Here is a 21304-nt window from a genome sequence, read left to right on the forward strand (position 1 = left end):
GGTTTAAGATCTTTCTTTTTAAAAATTAATGATTTTCATTTATGTACATTTCAGTAGTAATTTAACAATAATTCAGACATTTCAAATCTCGACTTCATTCCTCCTCTTTCTGCGGTTCGTTAATTTTTTTCAGCCTCATTCCCTGCATATTCTAAGTTATATTAAATCATACTGTATCCAGTTCTGGGCACCTCAGTTCAAGAAGGATACTGACAAGCTGGAACATCTCCAGAGGAGGGCAACCAAAATGGTCAAAGGCCTGGAAACGATGCCTTATGAGGAACGGCGTAGGGAGCTGGGTATGTTTAGTCTGGAGAAGAGAAGGTTAAGGGGTGATATGATAGCCATGTTCAAATATATAAAAGGATGTCATATAGAAGAGGGTGAAAGGTTGTTTTCTGATGCTCCAGAGAAGCGGACACGGAGCAATGGATTCAAGCTACAAGAAAGAAGATTCCACCTAAACATTAGGAAGAACTTCCTGACAGTAAGAGCTGTTTGATGGTGGAATTTGCTGCCAAGGAGTGTGGTGGAGTCTCCTTCTTTGGAGGTCTTTAAGCAGAGGCTTGACAGCCATCTGTCAGGAATGCTTTGATGGTGTTTCCTGCTTGGCAGGGGGTTGGACTGGATGCCCTTGTGGTGTCTTCCAACTCTATGATTCTATGATCTATGTTTCTTTTATTTGCCTATTTTCATATATCTATACAGTGGTACCTCTGGATACACACACCTCTGATTGTGTATACTTCAGGATGTGAAGTATTTTTCTGGGTTTCGCTGCGCACACATGCACAAAAGTGTTCTACCGTGCATGCGCAGAAACAGCACCTCTGGTTGCGAATTCCTCGGGATTCAACCAGAGCTCCAGAACGTATCCCACGCACAACTGGAAGTACCACTGTATTTTTTTAGAAACTGCAGCTTATCACAGTAGTCCTGCCAATGTTTTTATCTGTTTTCAATTTGATTGCAAATATTCAATATACCATTTCCATTCCTTTATTTAAAAGTTTGCTATTGTGATTTCCTATTCTTACAGTAAGTTTTGCCATTCCTGCATAGTCCATAAGTATTTGTACCCGTTCTTCTTTTGTCGGGGTTCCATCATCTTTCTGTTTTGGGGCAAATAACATTCTCACAGATTTTCCAAGCAGCAGCAAGAAAAGAAAGGCAGTATAACTTAGGTTCCAAAGATGACAAAAGTTTCTAATTTATTTGCATAGAAGCACAAAGATGGCCAAGGTCAATGTTTCCCCCAAAAGCTTTATCTCCGCTTTTGGTCAGCACATCATGCTCAGAATGGTGCAAATCCCTAAGTAGGCCATTTGAAATAGGCCCGGTGTCTTGTGCTAGCAGCAGTGGCAGATTTGGGACTCTCAAATTTCAGCGGCACTGTGTGCACTGCTAAAATTTGGTGCCCCTGCCTCTTGCACTCCCAGTGCTCCCAGCGCAGCTGAACCAGTTACGCTGCCAGCAGATTCTCCCTACACTGCCCTTCTAAGACCCTACATTGTGGAAGGAGGCACAAGGGCCAGGATACCTTTAGACCTTAGTGAAGAAGGCTACTATTGCTGACAATGGTCTTCATTGCTAAACCCTAATCATTGCTACACCCTAATCATTACAGGAGGCTAAGTATTGAAGGCTCTTTTGTTCCTGAAGAGCCCTGCATGCATGTTCCCGCCCTGTGATAATCTAACTCAATTAAAATAGTTGCACAAGCAGATGAAATATCTTGTATAGGAAAAGAAACAGGGGAGTGAGGGTTTGGGGCATACCATATTTACAACCATGTTGTTGTTGTTGTTGTTGTTGTTGTTGTTGTTGTTGTTGTTGTTGTTATAATAATTACAGGAGGCTATCATTACAGGAGGCTAAGTATTGATGCCCTGCATGCATGTTCCCGCCCTGTGATAATCTAACCATAGCGGCCAAGTTTTCCCTTTTCTTGCGAGGAAGCCTATTCAGCATAAGGGAATTTCCCTTAAAAAAGGGGAGAACTTGGCAGCTATGAATCTAACTCAATTAAAATAGTTGCAAAATCAGATGAAATATCTTGTATAGGAAAACAAATAGGGGAGCGAGGGTTTGGGGTGTACCTTTTTCTAAAAAGACTTTAGACCAGGCTTCCTCAACTTCGACCCTCCAGATGTTTTGAGACTACAATTCCGATCATCCCTGACCACTGGTCCTGCTAGCTAGGGATCAAGGGAGTTGGAGGCCGAACACATCTGGAGGGCCGAGGTTGAGGAAGCCTGGTTTAGACAGTCCTATAGAAAGTTGCAAACAATTTGAAAAAGGAACCTCAAACAAATGTCCTGTTTACAAGGCTCCTTCACCAGTGAGAAGAAACTTTCCCTCCTCAAACTCACTCAATCTTGTAAGAACTTTAACATAAATGTCCCTTTGAAAACAGGAGCATAGAGCAGGGTAGCTATGATAATCCTATAGCCCAGAAGCCCCTTCACCATTAAACTTCTCCCCTCCTGATTTGAAGCTGAGTTCTTGCAGACCTTTGCTTCCATAACAGACTTTGATGGAATTATGCACCCCATAATTAAAGGTAAAGGAAAAGGGACCCCTGACCATTAGGTCCAGTCGCAGATGACTCTGGGGTTGCGGCGCTCATCTCACTTTACTGGCTGAGGGAGCCGGCGTACAGCTTCCGGGTCATGTGGCCAGCATGACTAAGCCTCTTCTGGCAAACCAGAGCAGGGCACGGAAACGCCGTTTACCTTCCCGCCGGAGTGGTACCTATTTATCTACTTGCACTGCATGCTTCTGAACTGCTAGGTTGGCAGGAGATGGGATCCGAACAACGGGAGCTCACCCCATCGTGGGGATTTGAACCGCCGACCTTCTGATCGGCTAGCCCTAGGCTCTGTGGTTTAACCCACAGCACCACCCACGTCCCTACAGCACCACCCATGCATAATTATGCCCCTTGATGGCATTAATTCACCAAGAAGCTGGCTTGGCTATTCCGACAATTTAATCCTTGCTGGATCCAGGAATTGGAAGGGGACTCTGGCATACAGCCAACCTCTGCCCCCAAACTCAAAACTATATAATGAATGTCAATTTCAAATTCAGTATGGATCAGGAGTTGTAGCCAACATTAACTCAGAGGAGGCCCATTGACATTAATGAACATGACTTTGTTTGGCTGCATCAATTTCTGTGGGGCTATTATGAGTATAGATTAATTGGACACAACCCACAGACCAGAATCTCACAGAATCTCCACTTCAAAATCTGGTTGAAAGAGGAGGGTCTTCATTCATAGAATTCGTAGAATCACGGACTTGGAAGGCACCCTGAGGATCATCTAGTCCAACCCCTGCAATGCTGGAATATGCAGTTGTCTCAAATGGGGATCAAACCTGCAACCTTGGCATTGGGAGAACCCAGGAAATGGCCTGCCAGTAGGATCCACACCCCCACTCTTCCATAAGGAAAAGAGGAGAAAATTCAACAGCCTAGCATTTGGCAGATGCAGGAGGGGTGCGGGGATCTTCCCAATCATCCAGAGGATTTAGTGTCACAATGCAAAAGGAAATGTAGTTTGAAAGTTCAATGCAAACCTATTACATACATAACTGAATACACAATTGCATTTATTTATTTTGAAGAAAGAGTAGCATTGCATAAGAAATACCTGGAGAAACAAGGGCGTGATTAATTGCTACAGATATGGATTGCAACGACAGAAGTTGGAATTGCATGATGGCAGAGAAAATAATTGCCGGGAATCAGACGGTTATTCAGTCCCTGCAAGGCTTCTCAGGAAGGAAGATGGATCTCTCCATGGTGATGCTGACATTTGCGATCTGCTTCCTCCTTTCCCTGGTGGTGCTCATTTATCGCAATGTCCGAAGTACAGATCTCCCTCCAGGAATCGATGGACCTGTCAAACTCTTACTAACTTCCCTTATGTTACATTCAGCCATGTGGATGGTAAGTTGGATGGACTTTGAACTTGGAGTTTCTGTGGGGCAGCTCAGTCGCTAGAGCATGAGACTCTTAATCTCAAGGTTATCAGCTCGAGCCCCACGTTGGGCAAAATATTCCTGCATTGCAGGGGGTTGGACTAGATGGCTCTTGTGGTCCCTTCCGGCTCTACAAATTCTATGATTCTACTATTTTCTTAGTTGCATGGGGGCTGGCCAGCCAGGAATGGTTCAAACAGACAACATGTTTTAGGAGGTGCAACCCCACCTACCCCATTGTTGAATCACGGAATTGTAGAGTTGGAAGGGGCCACAAGAATCACCAAGACCAAGCCCCACCCTGCAATGCAGGACTCTTTCACCAAATGTGGGACTCGAACCCAGGACCCTGGGTTTAAGAATCCCGTGCTCTATCTACTGAGCTATCCAGCCTGAAGGATTCATGTATTATAGCTAGAGATCTGTGCAAAAAACCCCTCTCCCAAATTTCCAGTTCTATTTGTGAGCGCTTGTTTGTGGCGGGACATCTCTCTCCTCCCCAGTTCAAATACAGTGTTGATCATCAATGTGACCTCTGGAGGATGCTCTGTACTGTACTATGACTTCTAGCATCCCCAGCTAGCAGGACCATGCTGGCCAAGACTGTCCTACGCAGTGGCATAGCATGGGTTGCCAGCATCTGGGGCCATGTGGGGGGTGAGGTGGGGACTATGAAGCACGCATTCAGCTGCCTAACAGTGTCCGCATCACCCAAGAGATCACAGCCTCAGAAACAAGAGAAGAAGATTCTCTCTGCTATCTGGAAAGTCACTTCCTGGTTCACACAGAGAAGTCATTTTCAACAGATCCCAGTGAAAGAAGTATGCCAGTAGTCGCACTGGTTGATGATCTCCAGTGGGCTAGGGACTAAGGTGAGAGCTGTTTCCAAGTCCTGCTGGATCTCTCAGTGGCTTTTGACACCATCCTTCTGGACCGTCTAGAGGGGCTGGAAGCTGGGGGCACTGTCATACAGTGGTTCCGCTCCTTCCTCCTGTGCCGTGTTCAGAAAGTGGTGGTGGGGGCTCTCACTTGTGGGGTGCCTCAAGGTTCTGTCCTCTCCCCCATGCTTTTTAACATCTACATGCGGCCACTGGGAGAGATCATCAGGGGGTTTGGGCTGGGTGTTCATCAGTATGCGGATGATACCCAGCTCTACCTCTCTTTTAAATCAGAACCAGTGAAGTTGATGAAGGTCCTGTGTGAGTGCCAGGGGCCGTTGGAGGATGGATGGCGGCTAACAGATTGAGATTGAATCCTGACAAGACAGAAGTACTGTTTGTGGGGGACAGGAGGCGGGCAGGTGTGGAGGACTCCCTGGTCCTAAAGGAGGTAACTGTGCCCCTGAAAGACCAGGTGCGCAGCCTGGGAGTCATTTTGGACTCAAAGCTGTCCATGGAGGTGCAGGTCAATTCTGTGTCCAGGGCAGCTGTCTATCAGCTCCATCTGGTATGCAGGCTGAGACCCTACCTGCCTGCAGACTGCTCTGCATGGGGCTACCTTTGAAGGTGACCTGGAAACTACAACTAATCCAGAATGCGGCAGCTAGACTGGTGACTGGGAGCGGCCACCGAGACCACATAACACCGGTCTTGAAAGACCTACATTGGCTCCCAGTACGTTTCCGAGCACAATTCAAAGTGTTGGTGCTGGCCCATAAAGCCCTAAAAGGCCTCGGTCCAGTATACCTGAAGGAGCGTCTCCACCTCCATTGTTCTGCCCGGACACTGAGGTACAGCGCCAAGGGTCTTCTGGTGGTTCCCTCATTGCGAGAAGCAAAGCTACAGGGAACCAGGCAGAGGGCCTTCTCGGTAGTGGCACCCGCCCTGTGGAACACCCTCCCATCAGAGGTCAGAGAGATAAACAACTACCTGACATTTGGAAAATACCTAAAGGAAGCCCTGTTTAGGGAAGTTTTTAATCTGTCATATTTGATGTTTTTTGATGTTTGTTGGAAGCCGCCCAGAGTGGCAGTGGAAGCCCAGCCAGATGGGCGGGGTATAAATAATAAATTATTATTTATTATTATTAATCATTATTATTATTATGCAGCTGTATTTAGGCAGCACCGTGTGTTGAAATTTTGCACCTGGGGCAACCGCACCTGTGGCCCCACCCCACACTATGCCATTAGTCATGCAGTTCTATTTTGGGGCTCATCCACCTTTCTGCTTTTCCATTGCCTAGAAAGCAATCGTTTTCCACTTTCCCCACACTATCTGAAGGTTTTGCCTTTGTCTCACCACTTTCCCGCAGAAAACCTGAATGATATTTCTTCCAATTCAGAGCTAAAGATTGGGCTTCTCTGGGGTGAGGGAGTGCCCTTTGGTTGCTGAAAGCAGCTGTGCTCAGTGTCGTAGCGTGGGTTGCCGGTGCCCAGGGCAGAGCAAGTGTTGTGCCCCCTATTGGACTGGGAAGCTATGTATGAGTCGTGCACTGGGGGCCCCCTTTGCCCTCAGGCACTTTCCCATGCAGGTCAATGATATGCATGTTCCAACCACGCAAAAACCCTTGAGAAGAGTGCAGAGCATGACCAGTGAAGGAGGGGAGGCTGACAGATGGGGAAATGGCCTAGGAAGAGATCTTGCCTGGACTGAGTAACTCCAACAAGACAGCAAAAACAACAACACCCCACAACAACAAATGCATGCCTGTATGATTTTCTGAACTACTATGTTTAATGTCACCATTAAAATGATAGTTCAGTCAGTAAAGCATGAGACTCTTTATCTCAGGGTCCTGAGTTTCAGCCCCATGTTGGGCAAAAGTGATTCTCATGGTCCCTTCCAACTCTATGATTCCAAACTTCTAACTTAAATGGATAGAAGTGAACTCAGCAAGCAAAAAAAGTGGGAAGGGTTCTGCTTCCTCCACAAGTGTGGGCCTTTTGGACTAAAATGTGGACATCTCCCCCTCCCACCCAGTACTTAATAGGCTTAACAAGTGGGTCTGATGCTGTTATGTGTTATGGCAGCCACCCTGCTTCTAAGCTAGATTTAAACAAACAAACATGCATGAATAAGTGGGAAATAGTATTGCCAGATCAGGGTGAACAGTTTACATAACAAGGCAATCACAGTCCTTTGGAAGATGGGCTATTTATGACAGAAGATTGGAGGTAGGTTTCCAACCTTTTCCCTGTGCTTTTAAATCTGCATATATCAGATATCCAACAGGTGCAACTATTCCATTACTGTATTGGAAAAATCAAGACCAATTGAATTTCCTGCTTGTTATACCATTGTTACAAGAAACCGGGGTGCTGAGTGAGAGGATGTAGCAGCCCCCTAACCGCATGATAGCAGCTTTACACCTCCAACACCTATGCCAATGAGAAAGTCAACAGGTGCAGACTTCCACCCTGCAATTTAGGCAGGGGGAAGGGTGCACAAGTGGGATGTCTACCGGTACCTGTTAAAACCATAGTAACTAACCAGTAAGAGAAGAAAGTGGGTTTGGTGACGGGGCTTGCGCACAGCAAGGGAGGGAGGGAAGGAGGGAGGGATGGGGGTGTCTTGATTTTTTCTAGTCTAGGTTTTAGTTTGATGAAACCATGCCCACCCCGCTAAAATCACCGGGCTTCCTTTCAGTAAAGGGGTTTCCTGGTTCATGAGGATGGGTCCTTGTTAAGGAGGCATCAATTTGCTGCAGTAATGCGTAAGGCAATCGCAGCATGCGGCACCTCATTTATTCTGCATTGGGGCAACTACTACCGCTCCCCAGCTGCTTAGGGTCCTCCTACCTCTCTGCGTAACAACCTCCCCTGTGGTTTTTCCTCCCAACGATCTCCCTCTTGTGCAAGTGAATCAGCAGCAGGGGGTGGGCAGGAGGTCCCCTCCATCCATGCGCGGTTGGAAAGGCTCCAGCCAGGGTGCTCGGTGAGTCTTTGCGTGCAGTGAAGTCAACAGAGGAAGTACCCTATTGAGTTCTCCCTCCTCTTGCCCTTCCCTCCCGCCGCCCCCAAAGGTGGGGGTTGCCGAGATAGAGACTCTACCCCGGCATCTTCTCATACAGAGGTTCCCACCTTCCCACCGACGCGGGACCCAGCTGTTTTCAGCTCATCTGCCTGCCCGTGGCACGCTGGGCGCTTCCAACGCCCCGCCAGCCACCAATGCGTGGCGAGTGGCCCAGCATCTCAGCCAGCTCCACCGACTCTTCACTCTTAGTGCTCCTTAGGCCTCGCCGCCGCCAGGCGGACTCCCGCATTGCGGTGGCTTGCCGCTGGATCCAGGTAGGGATCTCTGCAAGGGGCGCGCCTGGTTTGCACCCCCCCCCCGATTGTGCACCCGGGGCAACGGCTCCCAGGCATCCCCCCCCACTCTACGCATCTGTCTGTGCTGCAGCCTGGTAAACATCCTCCGCAATGACACAAACCTAGACACCCACACGCACACAAACGATGGAGAATCTTCGGGGTGGGCGGGCAAGAATGATACTCAGAGAAATTTTTGTCTCACCCCTGATTAGAGGTGTGTGGGAGGTCACCTGGAGGCAGCAGTTGCTGCGGATGCAGCAATAACATTGCAACACCACACAGAGATCTTGGAAGAAGGTAAGTGAAAGTTTAAATGAAGCAACGCTGATGTGTTGTTGCAATGCCCTGCTGGAGATTTATTTTAAAACTGAATGAGAAATAAAACAAAGGAGCCCTAATCCGTTCAATTCCGTTGACATGTTAGAGTGATATGGGTATTCAAATTGCATGACCCCCCCCCCTCTAAAAAAAAATCTCCTGGAGTATCTCAACAGTTGTCAGTGATGAGTAAAATCCCTGTCCTCAGACTTGCAACCAAAATGAAATGACACAAAAGGTAAAAGAGGCAGAGGGAGGAAGCAAGCTCGGAGATTGGTTCTTCATTAATAAAATTGCACCTGTTAAATTAGGACCTATTGCGTAATCTGTCTGATGCCCACGAGGTGTGGGTGGTGGAATTCAAGAATGTAATAATATTAATTTCATACCAATGCTATTTGCATGGGAAACAGTGAAGTTGCAAGCTGTTTCCTCCAGAGGACACAATAAGAAGTTTATAGAACGTGTGTGTGTGTATGTGTGATTTACTAGCTTATAAAACTGTGACTTTGTGTCCATTATGTTGGAGGTTTGGTGGATCTGGTGGGGGAGGCATGTTAAAGTCGCCTAAAAATGTCACAGAAGACAGAAGACATTACAGACTACATGAAGCTGTCTGAGAAAATTAAAACTAAGGGGAGAAATGAAAACAAAGAGAACATTTAATGAATGCAATTGGAAGGAATGGAAATGAAGTCAATTAAACTTCTGAATGAATCAACGAAGCATTTCTCACCACACACTACTCCTACAAACAGACCTTTCTAAAAACCTTATTAAACCGAAAGCTGACTATGCTTGATACTAGCTTCTGTTGCTTCTGTGTCTTTATTGAACAGGGATCTATTTTGGAGAAGTTGAGAATCTGTGCAAAACCGGCAATCATTCATTGGAGTTCCTCTGCATTGCCAGTATGGAATGAGCCCAGAGTCTACACTATCGACACAAAATTTGACACTGTGACTGTGAGGATTTATCAGCCAAAGGGCCTATCCACAGGACTGAGAGGAATTATCTACCTGTATGGAGGAGCGGGCTCATTAGGGAGCATAAGTGAGTCATTCTAATTTAACTTACAACCAGTGTGATCTGTGTGGGGCTTGATCTGGAAAATGCATCTAGTGCATGGTGCTGGGACCAGGTTGTTGAGTAGACCAACCGGACATGCAGATATTACATCTGTGCTGAACCAACTGCACTGGCTGCTGATCAACTACTGGGCCATGTTCGAGGTCTTGTGGTTAGGACCTGGACAACTTGGGAGCAGGTTACCTGGAAGGCCACTTATCCATTACTTAGGTCGTTTATGGAAATTCTAATCAAGGCACCGCATCCTACAGAATATCCATGGCCGGCCCGAGATATTTTGCCACCTGAGGCAAAGCAGAACATGGCACACACCCCCAACACCCTGCTGTCTGTGGCAACTGGAGGTGAACTGGGGAAGCCCCAGCTCATTGAAGGCAGTGGAGGAGACTGCCTCACCCAAGCCTAATGGGATGACTGGCTCTGAGAATATCATTAGGGCAGTGTCCCCCAAAACAGGCATTTTCTGCTGTTCTCCCTGTACTGTGAAATCCCCTTCCCTCTTCCATACAGGAAGCAGCTACCACCAGTTGCTGCCGGCATCTTGTGAAGTCTTTTCCTTTTGCCCTGGCTTTTCCTGGCCCATGACTTTGACCCTGTAATTAGGTTTGCCATGTGTCCTCTTTTTCCAGGATATGTCCTCTTTTTCATAAGTAGTCATATTGATCCATAGTTATAAGTAGAAGTTGGCAAAAGTGTCCTCTTTTTTGCTTTTCAAAATATGGCAACCCTATCACCTATCTAACCTTTTATATGCTTTTATGTTGCTATTCTTCTTCTTAGGCTCTGTTTTAATGTTTTGATGTTTTTCATTTCCTTTTTGGACTGTACACTGCTCATGGATTTTTGAAATATTAAGTGGTTTATAATTGCTTTCTAATAATTTTTTACACACACACCCCCCAGTATATATAAACATATTTTAAAGGATTTGGTGTGAAGAAAGAAGCTGTGATGGTAATGAAGGTATCATATGTTGAATGTAGCTTTCAGCCATATTTGCAGTTGTCACCTCTATAATTTAAATAAAGAGGTCATTTAAGCTGGAGAGAGAAAAAGTAAACCTGACACGAAGAGTTCAATGTATATGAAGGGGTGGGAAATATTCCACATTAGGTATCTGATAAGTGTGTGCATTTCAGAAATCGATAAACAGATAGATGATTTCACACACACAGTATCCTTTTTTCTATGTAGCTCAAGGTATAATTAACAAAGCATGCCTGATTAAATCCTATTCTTATCTCCTGATTTCCAGTCATTTAACACAATTGATGGTTACCAAATTGGAACTATGGCGACCAGATTTCTAACTAGTGAGAAAGGCTAGAAGCAAGTATTGCCAAATTGCTACCTTCCAGCCGTTGTGAATTACAACGTCTCCTGAACCATTAGGATGGCTGGGGCTGATGGAAGTTGTAGTCCAGTGACATCCAATGTAGTCCAATCTTTTCTGAGACCTCTGGCTATAGGGTTGGTATATAAACTCAATTAATAATAATAAGGAGAATCTGAAGGGCAACCTCTGGCTCAGAGAGTCAGAAGCCAGATCTATTGGTTTGTAGTAGAGTAGGAAGAAAGAAGGGGCAAGTGCATAAAATGCTGTGGGGAGGGAAATAATCTTTGACAACATGGGTATTAGTTTGATTTGGGCCTTGGGATCTAGATGGGTGGAAGGCTGGATACATAGGAAAAATGGGGATTTTCCTCTGGCTCAGATACAAAAAGAAGACTTGGGGTTTCATCGTACTCGTCTCACATCCCAACACACATAAATGTAGAAATGTGCATGCCATTGTTTAAAGTATTAATACACTGAAGGTCTTTTTACTATCCAGAGCTTTATCGGAAGCTGTGCTACTACCTTTCCAGAGAAAGTGAATCAGTGGTTGTGTGTGTTGGGTAAGTCTGCTTATTCGTGCATTCATCCTGGATGTACTGAACAGCTGACAAGTGTGGAAGCAGGTGACCCCCCCCCAAGTTACTCCCAAAAGCAGTGGGGGAATTTGCCACTACATGGTACAGGGTTAGCCAATGCAGTGCCCTCCAGGTGTTGTTAAATGCCAAGTCCCATCAGCCCCAGACAGCATGATTTATTGTCAGGGCATATGAGAGTTGTCAGACTACAGGGCACCGCAATTGCTACCCCTATATTAAAGGCAGTTTCTTTATGATACGTCTGTTATGATGATTTTCTAACAGGTGTGTGGGAAAGCTGACTTCTTGACAGTTCTTATAACAGCAGCCAAGGCCAAAATAATCCTCTGGAGGCAAGGGAGGCAAGAAGCTGTAGCAAAGGAACCCGGAGTCCAGAAGGCTGGGCTGAAGGCTAGGCGCCAATCAAGCTCTCTCCCATCACCACTGCAAGTTCACCACAATGCTGGTGGGAATGCAAGCATGGGAGGGACTTCCATACATTTATGGTGGAAGTGTGAAAAGCTTACTGGGTTTGGGCAAATTACTTTTGATGTCGCTTCTCATATTGGTCTATCCCTGAACGCAAACCCTGCTCCGGCCTTTCTGCCACTAGATCCCGAACTAGATGTTCCCATTATACGTAAACCGCTGCCTATTTCCCAATAGAAAGATCTCAAAGGTCCATCTATGATGGGATGGCAAGGAGAAGTCTGGGGTTTGGCTCTCTTCAAACATCTTACATAGCACAGAAGGGTGCTCAGAGGCCAAACTAAACATGACCCTTTTGACAAGGTATAGATCAGCTGTGTAAACAGATGCCAATGTCAGACCACCAGGCACACATCCTGAGTTATGAAGAGGCTGTGCCAGTGCCACATATAGATGATGCCTTTGCAATGCATTCAGGGATTCAGCTACGTGGCAGTACCCCTGCTCAAGCTTCCTTCTTATATGTGAGTGGTTAACTCAAGTAACACAGGTATTGTTGGAGTTGATCAATGTCATCTTATTATAAGACCAATGAATATTCTAGAAAATGAAAATAAAGAAAACAGAACCAGCCATTTCCCTCCTTGTCTCAAACTGTAGGCTTTCAGATCTCAAGAGTCAACACAAAATTGAAAAAATATACCCTATATGTAAAGTGCTTTGACAATACCATCAGCTTTATTAATCAGCAAAACAAAGTAAATTGGTGTTTCTGGTTTTTCTTCTTCTGCACCCTGTAATGGACAATTACAATCTAGGTTTTGCACCCTGTTACACCTAGTCTATTTCTATGGCAACTCATTGCTACAGTTATATGGTGGAAACATGTATATGGTTGTATATAGTTATATGTATATATGTATACAGTTATATGGTGGAAGCATTTGCTCAGGGTTGTACATTTTAATTAAGCCAGTCTCTTTTGGTTTATGACTTGTGTATCACAGCACTGCTAGAACTGCCTTGTTTACTGAAATTTTAAATTAAATTACATTGTGAAGTTCTTGACCTTTTGGAAGTTCATTAAGGCTTCCCATAAACATCTGGTTGGCCACTGTGAACACTGGGTGCTGGAATGTACCATAGCACTAGAGTATACCATAGCCTGACCCATCAGTGCAGAGGGTACTCTATGCATTTTTCTATATGTCACTTGGATGGGGAACAGTCCTAGCAAACTTGGAGAAGGGCAAATTTCAAATGATGGCTTAGTTTCCTTTCACATACTGTATTGTTTTAGAAAGTGTGAACTAGACTGGTTTGTCTTTAACTAAGAATAGGATTGACTTTATCCCCTGCCCCTTCTCTCCATCATCTTCTAGGCAACGTTTGGCTCCTAAGCACAAATTTCCTGCACAAATCATGGACTGCATCACCGCCACAGAATATTTTTTGAAAAATGCAAGTGATTATGGGGTAGACCCTAATCGTATTGTCATTGCTGGTGACAGCACTGGGGGTGGAATTGCTCCCCTTGTCTGTCAACATCTGTTTACGAGAAAGGATCTCCCAAAGGTCAGAGCCCAGATCCTGCTCTACCCAAATATTCAAACAATGGACTACAACTTGCCATCTTATCAGCAAAACCGCAATATCCCCATCCTCTTCACGAAATGGACTGCCGAATTTGACCTCAGGTATATGAATGTGAAGCTAGCATATTTGGATCAAGTCCTAAAGGGGGCCCAAGTTTCCGAAGAAATGAGGATAAAATACAGGAAATGGATCCATGCAGAAAACATCCCGGATGAGTTTAAAGTCAGGGGCTACAAACCACCCCCGCCAGTCCCATTTTCAAAGGAGCTGCACGAAATGATGAAGGATTCTTTTGAGCCAAAGTACTGTGCTCTTCTAGCGGAAGATGACATTGTGCGTCAGCTCCCTGAGACGTATTTGTTAACCTGCGAGTATGATGTGCTTAGGGATGATGGTCTGTTATACAAAAAACGGTTGGAGGACAACGGTGTGCCAGTAACTTGGCATCATGCAAAGGATGGATTCCATGGGATTCTAAGTTCAGTTGATTGGTTCTTTGAATGGCCATGTGCAAGGGTGGCAGCAGAGCGTGTCATAAGCTTCATAAAACGATTCTGATCAAAGATCTGTTCTCTTTCCCGCATAAAGACCTTTCATTTTATTGCATGCAGTGCACTTAAAGAAAAGGTTGTGAAAATGATGTGCAGATTGTATTTAACACCAGCTAAATTGGCTAAAATGTACAAGACAAGAACTAATGAGTGCTGGAAATGTAAGGGAAGGGAAGGCATCTTTTACTACATGTGGCGGACTTGTAAAGAGGTAATGGCTTTCTGGGAAATGGCATGTAATGAGTTAAAGAAAACGTTTAAAAATACTTTTGTTAATAAACCAGAAGCCTTTTTACTGGGTGTAGTGGGTGAAGAGATACTAAGGGAAGAACAAAGACTGTTTATGTATGCAACAACCATGGCAAGAATTCTTTTAGCCCAGGCACCCCCAAACTGCGGCCCTCCAGATGTTTTGGCCTACAACTCCCATGATCCCTAGCTAAGAGGACCAGTGGTCGGGGATGATGGGAATTGTAGTCCAAAACATCTGGAGGGCCGAAGTTTGGGGATGCCTGTTTTAGCCCCAAAAATTGAAACAGCAAGAAGTACCAACGAGAAAAGAGTGGCAGATGAAGATGATGGACTTTGCAGAACTCGTGAAGCTGCAGGAAAAATCCAAAACCAGCATGATCAAGTATTCCAAAAGCATTGGAGTATATTTATATGATACTAGCTGGCCCGGCCATGCGTTGCTGTGACTCAGTCTGTTAAATGGACCCTCAGAGTCCCCCTTCAGACTCCCCTCACCTTCAGAGTCCCCCTTCATTTTGTTGAAATGTTTTACTGTTCTGTTTACACAGGCTCACCTCTGTGACTCCCCCCACCCTGTCCCAACCCATGAGCTATCCCATCCCCTCCTTCCCCCACCCCTCAGCTCATCCCTGTGGTTGTCCCCACCCTGTCCCGACCCATGAGGTATGCTGCCCCTCCCCCCCCACCCCGGCTTATCCCTGTGGCTGGGCATACCCTGTCCTATCCCATGACCTATCCCACCCCTCCTCCCCCCATCCCCCACCCAGGCAAGCCCCCACCTCCACTCAGCCCAGTCTGGAAAGGCGAGCCAAGATGCTGTGGAGAGGGAAGCTTTCCTAGGTGCAGTACCAGTGTAGCCGTCGCTAGAGGGCACTATTTTGCAACCTCTCCTGTGCTCCCAGCATGCACTTTCAACTGAGTTGTGAATTGTGGAACACATGGTTTTTGGGGTTTTACCTGGCCCAGGTGCAACATCTGTCTACGCAAATGGTATGGGGTACTAAAATGAAAATGGAAGGGGAAATAAAATGCATATATTAGTGAAAATAATATAGAAATGCAATATATTAGAGCAAATTGCTTGAAATCCATACGAAGTAAATGTGTTTCTTAGGGAATTTTTCATGAGGAATTCCTCGCTGCCCCAAAGAACCACATATTTCTTCAGAATTGTGGAGGACTGAATAGAAGTTTGGAAAAATTAGAAACGATCTCATTTTTCCAAACACATTCATGATCACATAGGATTACAAGAAGAGCCTGCTGGATCAGTTATAGCACATACAATGCAGGTGAAAGTCAGCTAGCTTAGGCCCTTTTAAAACTGACTTTACCAGCTAGCAAAAGAGTCGAGGGAACGCTAGGGAAGCAGAACTCTGCAAGACTGGATCCAGCTGGTGGAAGACCATTGGCACTTGCAACTTTCCCTCCTGCTTCTGTTTAGATGCAGGGAGCATTTCCCAGTCTCTCCCTGACTGTGTTCATGAAGCACTGATTTTCAATCACAGAACAGAATGTTGACAACTTTCATGGGGAGCCTCTTTCTCCCATAGGGAATATGGCAAGGGATGCCACCAACAAATACAGCAGCATGCTGGGCCCCTACACTCTTTCCGTACAAAAGGCCATGTGGTTGTGTTTACTTACCCAACAGACACAAACACTGAATCAGTCTCCTTGGCAATCTTGCTGCGGGAGGATGCCCAAATTCTACTCACAGCAGGATGGGGGAGAAGGTGAAAATGCTAAGAGGAAAAGGGGAAGAACCAGATCTTGTCACCCTTTGTGCTGTCTAAGAAATGGAAACTCTGACTGAGCACTTCGTATAGGAGAATGACAGGCGTTTGCCGCACTCTGTGATTTTGAACTGTAAATAAAAGTACATAAATCTTCCAGAGGCTCGTTAATTCTTTTCGGAGCTGTTTGCCTTCCTGAGATCACTACACACAGATCCATGAGTTGCAAGCTTTCATTTAATTAACATGTTATCATTTATATTCATATATACAAACCTATTTCAATTTTCAGAGAAAGGAAAAACAAATTGGTTATAAGAACCTCCCAAATCTCCACTTTAGAAGAAATCTGTCTAGCCATTGAAGTGAGGGAGCTTGGGAGTTGCGTTTCAGGAAGCAGGATCTGAGAGGGGCACAGGTGCCCCCCATCCCCTCAAATATGAATGTAGTATTAGTAATAATAATAATTTATTATTTGTACCCCGCCCATCTGGCTGGGTTTCCCCAGCCAGCTCTAGCAAGGGGTTGTGTCACCAGTCTCCTGACTCCCAATTTCTTCATGTGTCACTTGAAGACTTCCTTCTTCAAGTAGGAACCTCTTGCAGTTCCTACTTTATAGGCTGTTGCATGTGGAGACCCTTTAACCTAGGCCTAGAAATAAATTCAGACATGACTCAGATTTTTTGTTTGTTTTTTGGCAGAATTTAGGCCACAACTTTATTGATTACATATCAAGTGATTGGTTGCAGGGCCGTCTTAAGCAGATCTGGCGCCGTGGTGCGATGGATCCCTCCGCCCCCCCCCCCTGCCCCATTTCCCAGCGTGGCGGGTGGATGTAGCGCGGCTGCCGCAGGCGCAGCTGCGGGGCGCCCGCATGGCGCCCCGGCGTCCTGGCGCCCTGTGCCACCCAGCCTGGCCGTAGGGCCGGGCCTGAGTGGTTGCATAGGATCTAGTTTCCAAAGCAACTAGGGTAGCGCTGACTCAGGGCGCACCATGAGTCAGCAAAGAAGTCCACACCTGGGACGGGGGTCCTGACTACCGCCAGGCTCTGATTCCCCCATGTGTGCCCTCTGGAGCACTCCCCCATGTGTGCACTCTGGAGAGGGCACAAACCCGCTTGGGGAAGGGTGCAAAGTGTACCATCACAATGCTGTGGTTTGACTAACAGGGCCTTATCCCAGAAAAACTTAAATCCTGTTGTTTGGAACCAGTAATTGTTGGCCAGGGACAGAATTTGTAACCTGCTGCTCACAAAGTAGAAGTAGAAGTAGAAGGCCCAGGGATCGCTCTGAGTGCTTAGAATTACACAACCGTTTTGAAGTGCTCATGGAAGACGAGAAACAGACTCCACCTGAGGATCTCTCCCTCATCACAGTTGATGAGGAATATGAAGACGAGCAACCAAGTCAGTCCTCTGGGAATATGCAGGTAACCTTGGAAGGGACAGCACATGGAAAAATCCCAACCAAGCCTATGAAGAGGCGAGTAGTGGTGATTGGGGATTCCCTACTGAGGGGTACAGAAGCAGTAATCTGTGGGCCTGACAAGATGTCTCGAGAGGTGTGCTGTCTACCTGGGGCCAAGATCAAAGATGTAACAGAACGGCTGCAAGGAATCATAAAACCCACCGACAAATACCCCTTCCTTTTGGTGCATGTGGGAACCAATGACACTGCAAGCCATAGCTTACAGAAGATCAAAAATGATTATGAGGCTCTGGGCAGGAAGTTGAAGCAATTAGATGCACAAATTGTCATCTCTTCTGTCCTCCCAGTTGAACGACATGGCCCAGGGAGAGAGGGGAAAATAGGGGAAGTGAACAACTGGCTTCGCAAATGGTGCAAACAGGAACGGTTTGGATTCCTAGATCACGGTCTGCAGTTTCTTGAAGATGGACTTCTGGCAAGTGATGGACTGCACCTCACAAAAGTTGGGAGGAATGTTTTTGCCACGAAACTCAAAAACCTCATCAGGAGGGCTTTAAACTGACTTATGTGGGGGAGGGAGACAGTGGTCCTGAAGGTAGGAGTCCATCTAATGCTGAAGATGATCATCCGAATGTCAAGGACCAAATGGAGCAAGCAGCATGCAGACCTAGTGGTGGGACGAAAATATCCTTAAATAAGAGACATGGGGGAATGATCAACGGTCTTCAATGTCTGTATACTAATGCACAGAGCATGGGAAATAAACAAGATGAACTTGAGCTCTTGGTACAGCAAACTAAATATGACATAATAGGCATCACTGAAACCTGGTGGGATGAGTCTCATGACTGGAATGTAGTAATAGAGGGATACAATCTATTTAAGAGAAATAGACCAAACAGGAAAGGAGGAGGAGTAGCTTTATATGTTAGGGATATGTATACCTGTGAAGAGATCCAGGATTTAAAACTTCAAAGCCAAATTGAGAGTATCTGGGTCAAAATTAAGGGAGAGAAAAACAACAGTGATCTCATTGTGGGAGTTTACTATAGATCCCCAAGCCAAACTGAGGACACAGATGATGCCTTCCTGGAACAGATGGCCAAGCATTCCAAAGGAAGTGAGATAGTAGTAATGGGGGATTTCAACTATCCTGATATTTGTTGGATGTCAAACTCAGCCAAGAGCATAAGGTCGAACAGATTCCTCACTGGCCTTGCAGACAACTTCATTGTCCAGAAAGTGGGAGAAGCAACAAGAGGATCAGCCATTTTAGATCTGGTCCTAACCAATAGTGATGACTTGGTTAGTGGGGTAGAAGTGGCAGGATCATTAGGTGGGAGTGACCATGCTCTTCTGGAGTTTATTATCCAGCGGAAAGGAGCAACCAAGCATACTAAGGTCCAAATTCTAGACTTTAAGAAAGCCGACTTCAGAAAACTTAGGGAAACGCTGGGTGAAATCCCATGGACAGTAATACTAAAAGGGAAGGGAGTTCATGATGGTTGGGAGTTTGTTAAAAGGGAGATATTAAAAGCACAACTTCAGGCAATACCAATGAGACGGAAACATGGAAGGTGCCTAAAGAAGCCAGGCTGGCTATCTAAAGAACTTTTGACTGAGTTAAGATTTAAAAGGGATATGTACAAAAAATGGAAAAGGGGGGAAATCTCCAGAGAGGAATTCAAACATATAGCCAGCACGTGTAGAGACAAAGTCAGAAAAGCTAAAGCACAGAATGAACTCAGGCTCGCCAGAGAGGTTAAAAGCAACAAAAAGGGCTTTTATGGGTATGTCCGTAGCAAAAGGAAAAACAAGGAAACAGTGGGGTCACTCAGAGGAGAAGATGGTGAAATGCAAACAGGGGACAGAGAAAGGGCAGAACTCCTCAATGCCTTCTTTGCCTCAGTCTTCTGCAAGAAAGAAAAAAACGCCCGACCTGAAGAATATGGAGCAGATGATTCAGCAGGGGAAACACAGCCCAGAATAAGTAAGGAGGTAGTACAAGAATACTTGGCTAGTTTAGATGTATTCAAGTCTCCAGGGCCAGATGAACTACATCCAAGAGTATTAAAAGAACTGGCAGAGGTGATTTCAGAACCACTGGCAATAATCTTTGAAAATTCCTGGAGAACAGGCGAAGTTCCAGCAGACTGGAGGAGGGCAAATGTTGTCCCTATTTTCAAAAAGGGGAAAAGAGAGGACCCAAACAATTACCGCCCAGTCAGCCTGACATCAATACCAGGAAAGATTCTAGAGCAGATCATTAAGCAAACAGTCTGTGAGCACCTAGAAAGAAACTCTGTGATCACTAAAAGTCAGCATGGGTTCCTGAAAAATAAGTCATGTCAGACTAATCTGATCTCATTTTTTGACAGAATTACAAGCCTGGTAGATGAAGGGAACGCTGTGGATGTAGCCTATCTTGATTTCAGCAAGGCCTTTGACAAAGTGCCCCATGGTATTCTTGTAAAGAAGCTGGTAAAATGTGGGCTAGACAATGCTACCATTCAGTGGATTTGTAGCTGGCTTACTGACCGAACCCAAAGGGTGCTCATCAATGGCTCCTCCTCATCCTGGAGAGTAGTGACTAGTGGGGTGCCACAGGGTTCTGTCTTGGGCCCAGTCTTGTTCAACATCTTTATCAATGACTTGGATGATGGGCTTGAGGGAATCCTGAGCAAGTTTGCAGATGACACCAAATTGGGAGGGGTGGCTAACACCCCAGAGGACAGGATCACACTTCAGAATGACCTTAACAGATTAGACAACTGGGCCAAAGCAAACAAGATGAATTTTAACAAGGAGAAATGTAAAGTACTACACTTGGGCAAAAAAAATGAAAGGCACAAATACAGGATGGGAGACACCTGGCTTGAGAGCAGTACATGTGAAAAGGATCTAGGAGTTTTGGTTGACCACAAACTTGACATGAGTCAGCAGTGTGATGCAGCAGCTAAAAAAGCCAATGCAATTCTGGGCTGCATCAATAGGAGTATAGCATCTAGATCAAGGGAAGTAATATTACCACTGTATTCTGCTCTGGTCAGACCTCACCTGGAGTATTGTGTCCAGTTCTGGGCACCACAGTTCAAGAAGGATACTGATAAGCTGGAACGTGTCCAGAAGAGGGCAACCAAAATGGTCAAAGGCCTGGAAACGATGCCTTATGAGGAACGGCTTAGGGAGCTGGGTATGTTTAGCCTGGAGAAGAGAAGGTTAAGGGGTGATATGATAACCATGTTCAAATATATAAAAGGATGTCATATAGAGGAGGGAGAACGGTTGTTTTCTGCTGCTCCAGAGAAGCGGACACGGAGCAACGGATTCAAACTACAAGAAAGAAAATTCCACCTAAACATTAGGAAGAACTTCCTGACAGTAAGAGCTGTTCGGCAGTGGAATTTGCTGCCAAGGAGTGTGGTGGAGTCTCCTTCTTTGGAGGTCTTTAAGCAGAGGCTTGACAGCCATCTGTCAGGAATGCTTTGATGGTGTTTCCTGCTTGGCAGGGGGTTGGACTGGATGGCCCTTGTGGTCTCTTCCAACTCTATGATTCTATGATTCTATGATTCTATGAAAGCACAAACTCTACGACTGAGCTCTTAGGACCCTTGCTTCAGCTAGCCTCTGGCTCTTCTGGTGGCAGCAGATTACTGGCTGGGGTTCCATTTAGATGGCATAAAACATGAGATATAAAAACTGGTCCCAAGGACCTTTGAAATAAAGCCTGAGTAAAATTGGTGAAGCAGCA

General features: G+C 45.6%; 1 protein-coding gene across 1 annotated transcript; it reads left to right on the forward strand.

The window, feature by feature from the left end:
- Positions 1–3748: 3748 nt before the first annotated feature.
- On the forward strand, positions 3749–14833 carry LOC132592344 (arylacetamide deacetylase-like 3). The gene is made up of 4 exons (XM_060276150.1): positions 3749–3957; positions 9399–9612; positions 11484–11547; positions 13374–14833. Exons 1-4 carry the CDS (start codon positions 3796–3798, stop codon positions 14143–14145), a joined length of 1212 nt encoding a protein of 403 aa, XP_060132133.1. The 5' UTR covers positions 3749–3795; the 3' UTR covers positions 14146–14833.
- The last annotated feature ends 6471 nt before the right edge of the window (positions 14834–21304 follow it).

This window comes from Zootoca vivipara, chromosome 6 (assembly GCF_963506605.1).
Source record: "Zootoca vivipara chromosome 6, rZooViv1.1, whole genome shotgun sequence".
NCBI classification, from domain to species: domain Eukaryota; kingdom Metazoa; phylum Chordata; class Lepidosauria; order Squamata; family Lacertidae; genus Zootoca; species Zootoca vivipara.